General features: G+C 44.9%; 1 protein-coding gene across 1 annotated transcript in view; it reads right to left on the reverse strand.

Moving 5' to 3' along the window:
* Positions 1-1611: 1611 nt before the first annotated feature.
* Positions 1612-13037, reverse strand: part of CDC42EP4 (CDC42 effector protein 4) — a 35329-nt gene continuing 23903 nt past the window's right edge. The window contains exon 2 of the mRNA XM_015417198.1: positions 1612-2765. Within this exon, the coding sequence (XP_015272684.1) occupies positions 1612-2634 (1023 nt within the window). The 5' untranslated portion in view covers positions 2635-2765. The remainder of the gene's footprint in view (positions 2766-13037) is intronic.

Raw genomic sequence — 13037 nt, forward strand, 5'->3', positions numbered from 1 at the left:
CAAAAAAACCCTGGAAGATTTAAGAATGGTTTTTTTCACTGTAGTTTTAATTTTCTTGCATTTTAAAAAGTCCTCCATCAGATGAACAGAACAAGCACCTGTACACACACAGAGTCACAATCCAAGGGTGAGAGAAAGGCTGATCTCAAAGGGGCAGTCAAATTTCATGTACAGTAAAAAACAAAATAAGGCAAAAGTTAGTGTTTTAATGCCCAGCAAAATGCAAATAAAGGCAACAAAAATAATAAAAGGGCTGATAGGAATGTAAAGCGCACCCCCCAAATACAAGAGAGTCTTGGATGTCATTTCAGTGGGGAGGAACAAGCAAAGCAGGGCCTCCATTGTTCCTGGAACAGGGAGTGCCAACTTCTTTGTGCTTTAGTCAGCTTTGCTGATATTCTAGAATCTCAACTAAGAAAAGGATGTAACTAACAGGTTAGGCTACGTCCGGACTTTCCATTTACACATGTAAATGTACAAAATCCCCCACCCTCCCTCCAATGTCCCCCATTGGATGCCTGAGCCACACAGTTCACAGGACATCTCTCTGCTTTCTCAAGAAGAAAAGCATGGAATGCAGGCAGATGAAGATTTTGATCTCTCTTTAGTGGGGGTGGGAGGCAGCTAGACTGGGATTCCATTCTTGGAATTCAACTCACACTGGAGAATTCTGAACAGTCTTCAGTAAGGAAAATGTAGCCAAGAATCTGCCACTATAAAGTTATCCACATTGTCACCATCAAAAGTGACAATTATTTAGGAGTAGAAAGGTCTGCTTTTAGAAATGCTACCATTTTTACTACTCTCACCTTGTGATCCCCCAAAAAGACTGAATGAGGGACCCAATGTTAAATGGGGAACATAATAGATGTACATTTGTCTCATTTCTTGCTCCCAAGCAAGTGCTGTCCACTTTGCTTATTTTCTAGTCCAATTTCCAGAGATTGTTGATCTTCCCAGGGGCCTGCCCACAGAGGAAGAATTGTTAGAGTCTAAACATTTGGAATTCTGGCTATTTAGAATGTCCATGTTTTTGCCCTTTACAGAATATGCATCATCCTTATGTGCTAGGTCCAGAACAGTATACTCCTGGGCACTTAGGAAAAAAAATTTCAAGACCTAGTAAAAATGTTAAAGGAAAAAATATATTTATATTAAAAAGAAGTGAGTCTTTTGAGCTTTGTTCTAGTATTTCAGCTCTATATTGCTTTAAACAGGAAGTAGATAAGTTAACAAAAATTGGGGTTTTAAAGATCCTCTTCTCACATAGGAGTTTTCTACTCGAAATTAAGTTTCCTTGAACAATTTGTTTAGCAGCTCCAAGATCACAGAAATGAAGTCTTTTAAATACACAGAAGCCATTTAGGTGTGATCTTTCCAACTTGGTTCCCTTTCTCCCTCCTTTCATAAAAAAGGGACCTCACTTATCAAGCAAAAAATAATAATAATCCTTTTTCCTCAACAGCCTGCTTAAGGGAACTAAGGTGAAGACTGGCAAAGGATTTTACTTCATTTCACTGAAGGCATTGCAGAGAAAAGTGTCATTCATTGCAAAATCAGTTGCGAGTTAATCCTTCTCAAAGGTAAAAAAAAAACCTCCAACAACTTTCCTTATACTCTTATCTCATCATCTTCTTCATCCATGAAGGAGAATTCTTTATCCGGCTGTTTAGAGGACACCTCATGCCTCATATCCTCTGGAATGCCATGGTTTTGTCCTTTGGAGGCAAAGCTACGCTGTTCTTCCCCCACAGATGCACAGCTGGAGACAGAACTGCTGTCCATCGTGAGACGACTTGTAGTGCTGCGGGCGGAGCCAGGACTGTACGTTGCTGCCCTGTTTTCATCACAATGGGCCAAGGAATCCTGTGCAAGTTTGCTTTCCTGGCTAAGCCAGTGTGCTGCTGATGCCTCCACAGGACCTGCATCTCTTTGGGGCTCCTCTGCCCCTTGGTAACCAGAATCCTCTTGTTCCCACGAATCCATTATGCCCAAGACATCACCCAGCATAGAAGGCCCAAGGTCAATATGAAACGACATGATGGACTCTGCATGCTTCAGGCCATAGCTGTTCTTGTGCAAAACTACAGGCAAGTCGGTTATGTCACCAAAATCCCGTTCTTCCAAGCCAGGGCTGTGGGGTCCAGAGCCGGGGGCTGCAGCAGCACCATTCATGTGTCTCTCTTCAGGGCTCTTCTCCTCGGGTGCTTTCTTGACCGGGCTGGAGGAAAGGCTCTTGGGCAGCTGTTTCCCACTACTCTTGTCTGCTTCCTTCTCAGTGAGCTGAGGAAGGGAAACGGCATTCTTCACAAAAATAGCAGAGTCCCTCAGAGAGCCCAGCATGTCCCATCGTTCGCCACGCGTCACGGACTGAGACCGCTTGCTACTGCGGAACTTCCGAGACAGCAGGCTGGGCTTGGATGAGGAACTGGTCTCCTCGGCAGCCTCCTGCTCACCCTCGCCGGCCTTGCTGTTCAGGAATGAGGTGTCACCAAAGGCATCGCCCGCTCGGCCCACGTGCATGGTATGACGAAAATCACCCAAGGGAGCACTGATCATCTCTGCTGTCAGATCCACCCGGGAGCGACGTTTGGAGCTTGCAGAGTTTGACACCAGCTGCTTCAAAATGGGCATGTTTTCAGTGCTTGAGCCCCTCTGCCCAGGGCTTGGTGTAGGATGAGCAATTCTTTCCAGTTCCAGAGGGAGCAGGCTGTACTCCCACAGCCAGGCCTCAAACCTTTTCCTGGCCCTCAGACGGTCCAACCCTAAAAACACAGACAGAGGAAGGGAGAGAGAGAAAGAGAGAGAGTTAGGTGTCATTAAGGTATATGTGGCAGTATCTGCTCTGTTCCTTTCATAAGGCATTACAGGCACAGACTTTCAGCTCTTCCACTTGAAAGGGGCTAAGGACTTGCAACATTCTGGAAACACTGGAAACAGGAGTCTGGATTTTATTCCATAAGGAGGAGGAAAGTGTCTGAGGAAAGAAGATGGCAATCAGCTGGAGAGAGAAAAAATAATTTCCTTGGAAAGCTACTGATGTCTTTGCATGAATAAGATGGCTGCTCTAACTAGTAGGAACATGACTGTGGATTACAGTAACTTTATGCCACTGAGGCCTTTCCCACCAGGAATTTCATTGTGGATGACAGTAACCTCATACCATTGTTAAGTTTTCTACTAGGGATTACAGTAACTTTGGGGAATCAAAATTCATTTTGTTGCTGTGAGCTTCAGGGTTAGGGTTAAAACTGTATGCCTGATTAAAGGATCTGAGAAATCCTTTTTTTCTCTTTAGTTGGCTTAGATTCAATGTAAACCCTTGCAGATGGAAAGGATTTCTGATAGTGGAATGAGACTTTCTCACACTGTACCCCAAAATAATCCCGCAAATGTTGCTCCTAAGGTACCGGGGGCCCTCAGGAAGAATATGAAGAGGGAACTGAAAATCTGCAGTGGGAAGCACAAAGTCAGTGAAAGCCTTCAAGTCAGTGAAAGTCTTCTGTGGTATCTAAGACCGTATCTGCTTATTTCAGATCCTTTTATTAGGATTTATTAACGTTGCTATTTTTCATTTGAAAAATAAACTTATTTACATATTACTGCTATTTATCCTATGTGGTTAATAAGATAATCACCATAGGGTGGGTTAACTGTTTAATTGCAGTTTTACAGTTTTCTTTTCTGAATTCTTTTCCTTTTGTCCGTTCAGACTGAGTGTATGGGACCATCAAGCCAAGAGTATGTACCTGAACCGAGCCCACAAGTGCCATTTCCTTAAGGATTACGTCACTGCCATCAAGTCCCAATCAATTTATGGCAATCCCAGCAAGGGGCTTTCAAAGCAAATGAGAAGCAGAGATGGTTAGCCATTGCTTTCTTCCGCAGAGTCTTCCTTGGTGGCCTCCCATCCAGATACTGACCCTGCATAGCTTCTAAGATCTGACAAGATCAGCCTATATACCATGCTGTCTTTCTTCTATCCTATTAGTACTATTCACTAAAGGCTGTTGTCAAATGTATAACATTTGGGTTATACATTGGACATGAGTCTTCTGTCTGAAAAGATAGAGTGCTACCTATGGCTTCTACTCTTATACACACTATGGTGGCCTCATGCCACTGCAGAGGTAACAGTGACAAACCGCAGATGTGGCCACTTGGGCTCAAAGCCTCAATGGTGTTGAACTCCACTAGCTGCCATAAAAGAAAAGTTGAGATAAGCAATTATGTGAAAAGGCCCAGGGGGGAGGAAGCCTGCATAGGATGCCCAGGGGAAAAAGGAGAAAAATGCATAGTTCAAAACGGACACTTTTTCTCCCTTGGCAAACAACCTCCTTCTTCATACCTGATTTATTGCTCAGAGGCAGTTTTGCAAGCTCAATGAAGCAGCTATTGCAGACAAGGAAAGGGGTGAGACAGAAATGCACGGCTGTCTGATCCTAGAGAGCATAGCTGAGGCACACGTTTGCATAGTAAGCCAAGCAATATCTGAGCCATGCTTCTGCCCCCCCCCCCCCTCTCACATGAGAGAGCTGTTTTTCCATCCCAAACCGCTACCCTCCCCCATTAAACTTCTGCTCAAGCCACTCTGGAGCTTCCTGCCTACATTCTTTCCACAGCAATCCCAAGATATATACAGTACAGGTCAGTACCTCCTCAAAAGTTTTAAGAACTAGAGCCAACCTCTCTTAAATCATGAGATTTGGCTTATGCCTTTTAGAGCCAAGACCCCTTCAGTGCTTCATTAGCAACTGTCTTTATGAACTCACTGGCTGAGTACAGACCTTAACGTTTCCACAGCCATTGTACACAGGCTTCCTTTATGTTCCTGTTACATGTTGTAGTCAAAATGGTTTTGGCGATTTCAGCAGTACCTGAAAAAGGCTGAAACAGCTCACAGCAGCATGACAAGCACTGCTGCAACAGTACAATCGGGTATTGTGGGGATGTAGTGCCATCACTTGTGATTAATAAGCTTCTCCTGCACCATGCCTAAAGAAGGTTAAGATCAAACATTTCAGTACAATATAGGAATATGTAAACAGTAAAATAACTGTGTGTTGTCAAGCCACAACCGACTCACAGCAACCCCTGGATCCAGGGGCTTCCAAGGCAACACACAAGCAGAGGTAGTTTGCCATTGCCTTCTGCTGCATAGCAACCTCTGTCTTCCTTGGTGGTCTCCAATCCAAGTATTAACCATGGCCAACCCTGCTTAGCTTTCAAGCTCTGATGAGACTGGGCTAAAATGGGCCATTCAAGCAGCTCTGTAAAGAGTATACCAACTATTTATTGTGCAGCCCTTAAAACACAGTGCAAGTCTTATTACCACATCGGATTGTTTTTAACATTCAAGCATTTTTTTAAAAATCTGTATTGTTTTGAGTTGCATGATCCCCCCCCCCCAATATATTTTTTTCATGCAGTAAGGGCTTCTGTCCATCCTGCAGTTGTATGTAAACACAAACTACTATTTCTGGATCAGGGTTAGGGCCACACTAACAGCAAGTCACTCCTGTTGTTCCACAGCAGTAGCTTCCGATACCACTGAAAACACACACACTTGAAAAAGATGGTTATATGAATAACTGGATAGCTTTGAAAAAGCAGCCTCCAGGTGCCAGGCCTGGCTACAGACTCACTGTGACCTCCCTCATTATTATCAGCTCAGTTCTTTCCAACTTGAAGGTTACTGGCAGGTGACAAAAGCCTAATTGTTGCTACAAATATAAAAGAGGTCCAGGAACTCCCTGCACTATTGATTTTCAAGCTGCCTCTTTGAAAAAAATGGGATTCCTTCTTACGTATACAGTTCCAGAGATACCTCGAAGCAGTGAGGCTTAGGCACTAAGTGGTAGCTTCACCCAGATTGGCTCCTACTTATTTTTTTTCCTTGTAAAAATCTGAGCTAAATATTTTAATATATCTATGAGAGAGAAATGTCAATTTGGGTCCCAGAACAAAAATTAAACAAAGGTTTCTGCCAGTTTAAACCAGCAGTTGTCCAATGGCTTTGAAGAAGTCTGAAAGCAAGGAGAAGGCACCTAAGAATACAGAGCATTGTCAAAAATGGCAGAATGTTTTCACTTATTACTTACACTAGCAGTAAAGCCCGTTGTGAAAACAATACAACGAGATCTAGAAAGAGGCTCTGGGGGAGTGCTCTGGCTTTGGGCAAACAGTGTCAATTTGCTGTGGTGACCTCAGCAGGGTATAATGACAGAGTCCACCGTTTTCTCCAGAGGAACTGATCTCTGCTACCTGAAGAGCAGTTGTAATTGTGAGTGATCTGTAGCCCTCACCTGGAGATTGGCAGCAATTGTTACCCAGGACAAAATGGCTGGTTTGGAGGGTGGAGTTGGCAACCCCATCTCCTTCTGAGGTCCCACCCCTCCTCAAACCTCACCCTCTTCAGGCTCCATCCCTCAAGTCTCCAGGAATTTCCCATCTGGAGTTGGCAACCCTATCAGGACTGGCCCCAATGTGTTTTCTCCCAAAGGCCAAAGTAGGTGACAGGACCAAGCTTAGATGCCTACCAACAGGCACTGAGGGGAATGTAGGGTTGCCAGCTCTAAGGAGGGAAATACCTGGAGGCTTGGGGGGTGGATTCTGTAGAGGGCAGGGCGACGGAGGCATCGGCCTTCTGTCGCCCGCCTTGCCCCCCCAATCTTGGCCCGGGCGCCCGCGGCTCCTGCCAGCGGCCGCCCGACTCCAACCCCCCCGCGGCCACTCCAGCCAGGCGACGGAGGCATCGGCCTTCCAATACCTGGAGTTTTGGGGGGTGGATTCTGTAGAGGGCAGCATTGGGGGGGGGCGGAAGGACTCAGCAGGTATAATGTCATAGGGTCTACCCTCCTAAAGCAGTCATTTTCTCTAGGGGAACTGATCTCTGTCATCTGGAGATCAATTGTAGCAGTGGGAGATCTCCAGGTCCCACCTGGAGATTGGCAACCCTAGGGGAAAGTCAGCTGCACAGCAGGGGGTTGAAGAGAATGGTTTGATGGCTGCTGGGCCAAGATTGGCAGCAATAGTTCCCCAGAAGCAAATGGCTGGTTTGGAGGGTGGAGTCTATGGCACTGTACCTGTCTGAGGTCCCCCTCTCCGGGCTCCACTCCTCAAATCTCCAGGAATTACCATACCTGAAGCTGGCAACTTTATCTCCTCCCCTCTCAGTAGCCTCTTATTTTGCCTTAAATTGGTTTTGATGCCAGCAGAGTGAGAAAATGCCAGAGGCTCTGGGTGGGTGCCCCATCGTAAATGCACCAAACAATTCCTAAAGATTTTCCAAAACACAAAATTGCAACACTTTGAATTAGCACCAGAGCTTTAAGAGCTCTCCAGCTGTCACCTGGAGACTGGCAACAGCTTGTTTGGAGGGTGGGGAGTATGGCATTGTATCTGTCTGAGGTACCCCTGTTCCTCCTCCTCCTCTGACCCCACCCTCAGCAGGCTTCATCTCCAAAATATCCTGGAATTTCCAACCTGGAATTGGCAACCCTATGTCCTTTCTTGGCAACCATCAGCCTACCGTTATCTGCTTGTCTGTCTTCAGGTTTACATTCCCCTCGCCCAGCCTCAGAAAGGGCAGTCTTTCCCTGCAGTGGGAACCAAAGCAGCTGACATCATTCTCCTCTCCCTCATATGATCCACACAACTACTCTATGAGGTATGTTAAGGTTGAAAGTGTGTGAATGGTCCATAATTCCCCAGGCTGCTTTTAAAACATGAACCTGGGACCTGCACACCATCCTCTGAAGCGCTCTCTGTGGCAGTAATGGGGTGACTGCTGGCACCTTTTCCTATCATTTTTTGCCTTGTGGTATTCTGCTTGTGGTGTGATCTGTTGTCTTTGTGGTATGCCATGATTGGGTTTGTTTCTTTTGAAGGGGAAGTGATGTGTTCTGAGTGAGGACATATTTTACCTCAGAATACAGTAGGGTGGGGAGTATGGCATTGTATCTGTCTATGCAACTGAAAATTCCAACTGCCTTGCGGGGGGAGTTTGAGGGGTGGAATGGAGTGAAGTCCAATCAGCTTCCATATGCAAAAGACCTTGAAATGCTGGGCGGGACTGCACAAAGCAGCCAGTCAACCCAGCCAGCGTCTTCTGACTGACAGTTCTTCTGGCCAAACACTAAAGGGGCCAAATTTAGAACGTTCAATATAGAACGTTGCTATTCAATTATAATAAGGGAGAGATAGTCCTGCTTTTGAAGAAAGGGTAGCTCGCAGGCCAGTTAAGGTATCCTCAAGCTTTTAAAAGCTACATGGGAAAAGGGAAGACAACATGCTTGGGATTTAGAAAATAATAAAAAGCGGTAAGACTCAGATGCTGAAGGAATTGAAAACAGACAGCGGTAAGGGTCATGAATAGAGCTGCAAAGAAAAAAAAGCCAGATGTGAAGGAAGAGTTGGGTTATATACTTTTCAAGAGAATAGAACACATTTGCTTAGCTAACACAAAAGGATAAAGAGGCTGTACACAGCTCACAGGATAGCTCTTCTACCCCCTCCCCATCATCATGGTTTTGCCCACTCCTATGATACCACCTCAGGGTGGTTTTTAAACTAGAGCAGAGCCAGGAGGTGTGGGTGGATGGGGGGAGGGAGAACTTTGCAAATATTTTACTGTTCCCTTAAAAGCACCTATCTTATAGGACTCAGAGGAAGGGTTCAAAGTAGTCAGGAGGAGGAGGAGAAACATATGCCCGTAGCAAACAACCAAGGCTGATGTTTTCTAGCTCTTACTCAGCTCTACACCACTCACAGCTTTAGAGTCTGGATAAGGATGTGCATTCAAATATGCATTCCACAGAGAACACCGCCATGTGGTCAGAGAGGATGCCTATATTCAGATGAACGTCCACTGCACTGAAATGAAGTTGCCCCACAACAAATTGGGACCCACTCCTACTGTTGAGACAACTGAACTGTCTCAGCAAAAAGGAATCTCCCCCTCTCCAATTTAAGCAGACATAGCACTGTCAAATGAAAAATGATAGGCAACCGTTAATTTTAAAAATTACCTTACAGGGGGGGTATTTAATGTGTAATTTTAGTATTGTATTTTTAAATGAGTTCTTTAAGCCACTTTGAGAATGTATTTAACCACGACAGGCAGAATGTAAATTTTCTAAGTGTGAGTTCTAAAACACACACCCCGTTTTACCACATATGCACACTGATTCTGCCCAACCAGACACACCTTTTCATTCAGTCAGTCAGTCACCTTTATTGGCATGTACAGATACTACAAACAGCAGTTACACAAAGAGGGGGCACAAAGCCAACTATATAAAAGTTTATGTGGCATTTAAAAAAGAAAATTAATACTATAACATTTCCTGATGGACTCTTATTGCGGACTTGTAAAAACAGGGCTACCTTCTCAGTAACTTCATCAGGTAAGCAATAGTTAAAAAGACAATAAACCTTAATATGATCAGAAAGGCCTGACATTCCAGCTAAGAACAAGTTTAAATGTTTAGCACAAAGGTCTGCATATAAGTAACAATGAAGGAGAATGTGTGACATTGATTCAACGCAGCTGCAATTACAGAAACAGGTCCTAGCCAAGAATGCAGTCTTATTAAACCTACCATATAAGACTGCTGATGGCATAGCATTGAATCTTGCCAGGGAGAAGGCACTCCAAGTTTGGGGAACTTGTAAGAGGAATAAGTAAAAAGCCATCTGACCTGTAGTAAAAGGAACCTCAAAACTAAGAGGGGAACAGGACTTACTAGCTAAAGCTTTTGGGCTTCAATGTCAAAAATTCTGTGTTTGATTAACAAGTATTCACTCATGAAAAGGGAGCATGGCCAGCAGGGGGACCGCGTGGGCCGGCTGGCTCCTTGCGTTCAGCCGGTCACGCGGTTGAGGAGCTGGCGTCTTGCAGAAGCGGTGCGACTCCTGGCCGCTGAACGCAGAGCTGGCCAACTCCCGAAGCCTCGGGAGTTTCCGGCAGCTGCCCCCTTTGTTCCACCGATGCGGCCATCTTCTTTTCTTCCAGGTCCTTGGAAATGTGGCCGAAAGTCTGCCCTCTTCTTCGGGTCCTCTGGGTCCTGCCGGTCCTCCTTGAACCCACCAGGAAGAAGGTCTTCTGATGTCCTGGAACTGGAAATTTTCTGGCTTTTTTACAATATTGTCTGACCAACGTAGTCCCTCTAGCTTGGAGTAGGAGCTCCAGTCATCCTACCGAGTGCAGGGGCTATGCAGGAACTGGAGAGGTCAGCCAGGGCCACTCCAATAGGAGCCATGCAACAAAAGAAATTTGCATAGCCTATCGAGCGAGCAGAGGCGTGACCTAACCAGTTACTGGATGACTTCCCCCCACGGAAGGAGAACTTAGATTGCACGCATTCAATGGTCTGATCAAAGGCCCTTATCCAGATTGGAATCCCATACAATACTTGGGAAATCACTTTGCCTACAAAAACTTTTAGCACAGCTGGAACAAATGGATTACCTTTACTAAAGAAAAAACATGATATAGCTGAAGCACACCTGAGATCCAGTTTGGTGTAGTGGTTAAGAGAGCAGACTCTAATCTGAGAACCGGTTTTGATTCCCCACTCCTCCACATGCAGCTGCTAGTGTGACCTTGGGTCAGTTATAAGTTCTTTCAGAGCTGTTCTCTCAAGGGCAGTTCTTGGGAGAGCTCTCTCAGCCCCACCTACCTCACAGGGTGTCTGTTGAGAGGAGAAGGGAAAGGGATTGTAAACCACTCTCAGACTACTTTGGGTAGTGAAGGGCAGGGTATAAATGCAATCTCTTCTTCTTTTCATGAATATAGAAGTGCATTCACAAAAATACTCCTCTTTCATGAGTACACACAAACTTACCTGCACACAAATACACACCCCCTCTTTCTGGCAGTCAACAGAATTCTTTGAGAAGGGTGGGCTAAGGGATTTAAGAACACCATCCTCAACCCAGCTGGCAGGGTGCTTAGGATACCAACTAAATCATACATTAGCATAACTTAAAAACATAACTGAAGGTATTCTGACACCATGTCAGCATGTGTTGTTCAAGGTGAGAGCCAGAGAAGTCTTTATGAAAGGTCTCCTGACAAAGAATATAGCAAAAAGAATAGGGATCTAGAAGATCTAATAAAACTGTTCAACCTTACGTTCTTCCAGCATGTGTAACACTGACATGAAAATAAGCAGCACTAGAGGTGTTCCTGGGGGAGGCACAGGCCTTATTTGGAATTCTAAGCCTCTCCAGATAGCATCTTGGCACCATGTGATATTATGCCAGCAAGAAAATGGGCATGTCAAAACACTCCCACTGAACAATCCCCCCCTCCAAGAACAGTTTAGGATATTGCTTAAATCTGCTGCCAATCACAGCTTTCCCCAGCCAGGACACCAATCTCAGATGACAAAGAGTACAGTGTGTGGGGCTATGCCTCTCTGGCTGCAGGCTGGGCACTGTAGAAATACACAGGGCATACACTGGAAATGTGAATAATGAAAAGACACTTTGCATAGAAAGGGCACACAATGCATAAACAGCCAGATGAAGAGATTTGTGAGGGGGACAGCTAATCACCATGGGTGCTCCCATCCCAATGCTTAGTCATGGTGGTGCAAAATATCAGCTGATTTTGGGACTCCTTCGGCAGCTCTCTGTAGCTAGCCCAATACAGGGCTTGAACATGCATGCTGAACATGTGCATTTTCACAGCACCACACCTTTCTCTGCATTCTTCCTTGCTCTAGTACATATATAACTGTTCTTCTGGTGGGTGGACCACTCAGCACAATAATCTACCTTGCTGAACTACAGGCACACGATAGCTTATATCTTGAATAAAACTTTGTTAGTCTTAAAGGTGCCACTGGACTCAAACTTTGTTCAACAGGCTCCTGTGTTCACCTGTACTGCAGACTGCTTCAAGAGAGGACAATCCTTGAGGGCTACACCATCATTTTCAAGCTGAATGACAGTTTTAGTCTAAAGTGCCACATTAGTATCTGTGGGCTGTAGCCAGGAAGGAAGCAGAATTTTTTCAGAAACTAATGAGTTTCCTGTAGCCGTGCTTCTCACCCCTAGGAACCTTTGGGTTACTTGTTCATTAGAGCTATAAAAAACACTATACACTGGAACTCCAGAAACAATGATGACCATACTTTCTCCAAAGATATGAGCTTTTGTACGGTATCAGTAGGGACTGTATTCAGTTCTCAACCTTGCTCTGAGTCGAGCTGAGAAAATTGCATGGGAATGTAAGAAATCACAGCCACAAGGCAGTGTTTTGGTTAACTTTACAAATCTATGTTGGAGATCACAAGTCTGGTTGTAGGAATGACTGAAGCTGAATGGCAGAAGGAAAAGAAAGAAGGAAGGAGCAGGACACATTTGGGTACTACTGGGCTGCTTCACAAGGGAAAAGCAAAGCAGGAACAGTTTGACTTGCAGCTTTTGCCCCTACAAAGATTAATGTGCAAGGCTTTGGAAATTTGGCCGTGCAAGTTCTGTATTTTGTTGGTTTGGATATGGTTACAAATATAAGCAACTCCTGCTGCATGTTTACAGGATGTGGACTTGGAATAGCCCAGAAAAATGAAAGGAAAAGAAAGCCAAGAGGAGCAGTCTGGCCATAGAAGAGGTATATAAAGAAGAGACACCCGGAGCCAAGAGGAAAGGGAAGGAATTACTTAAATAAATATATACCTGGCTAGGAGAGACAGAGATCAAGGCAGCTGCAGTTCACATACTGATGGAAAACCGCCAAATTCTGGTCTAATTACACATTGTCAATACACTAATGTATTACAACCAGATTAGAGAGGAATTACGCCCCTAACTTCAATAGAACCTACCTAAAACAGGTAACTTTCTGCAAGTTAACCTGGAAGGAAGCAGTGGATTTCTGACTGTGGTATTCCAAGTGCAGAGGTTTTCTGGCATGCTGCCCCCTCCATCCACTGCACTAGCTAGGTAAGTACAAGCCACAATAGTGGTCTATTTTTATTAGGTCTATGTATGTTCTACTTTTCTTCCCAACTGGGACCCAAGTGTCT

This window comes from Gekko japonicus, unplaced genomic scaffold (assembly GCF_001447785.1).
Source record: "Gekko japonicus isolate JY-2015 unplaced genomic scaffold, Gekko_japonicus_V1.1 scaffold1440, whole genome shotgun sequence".
In the NCBI taxonomy this organism is placed as follows: domain Eukaryota; kingdom Metazoa; phylum Chordata; class Lepidosauria; order Squamata; family Gekkonidae; genus Gekko; species Gekko japonicus.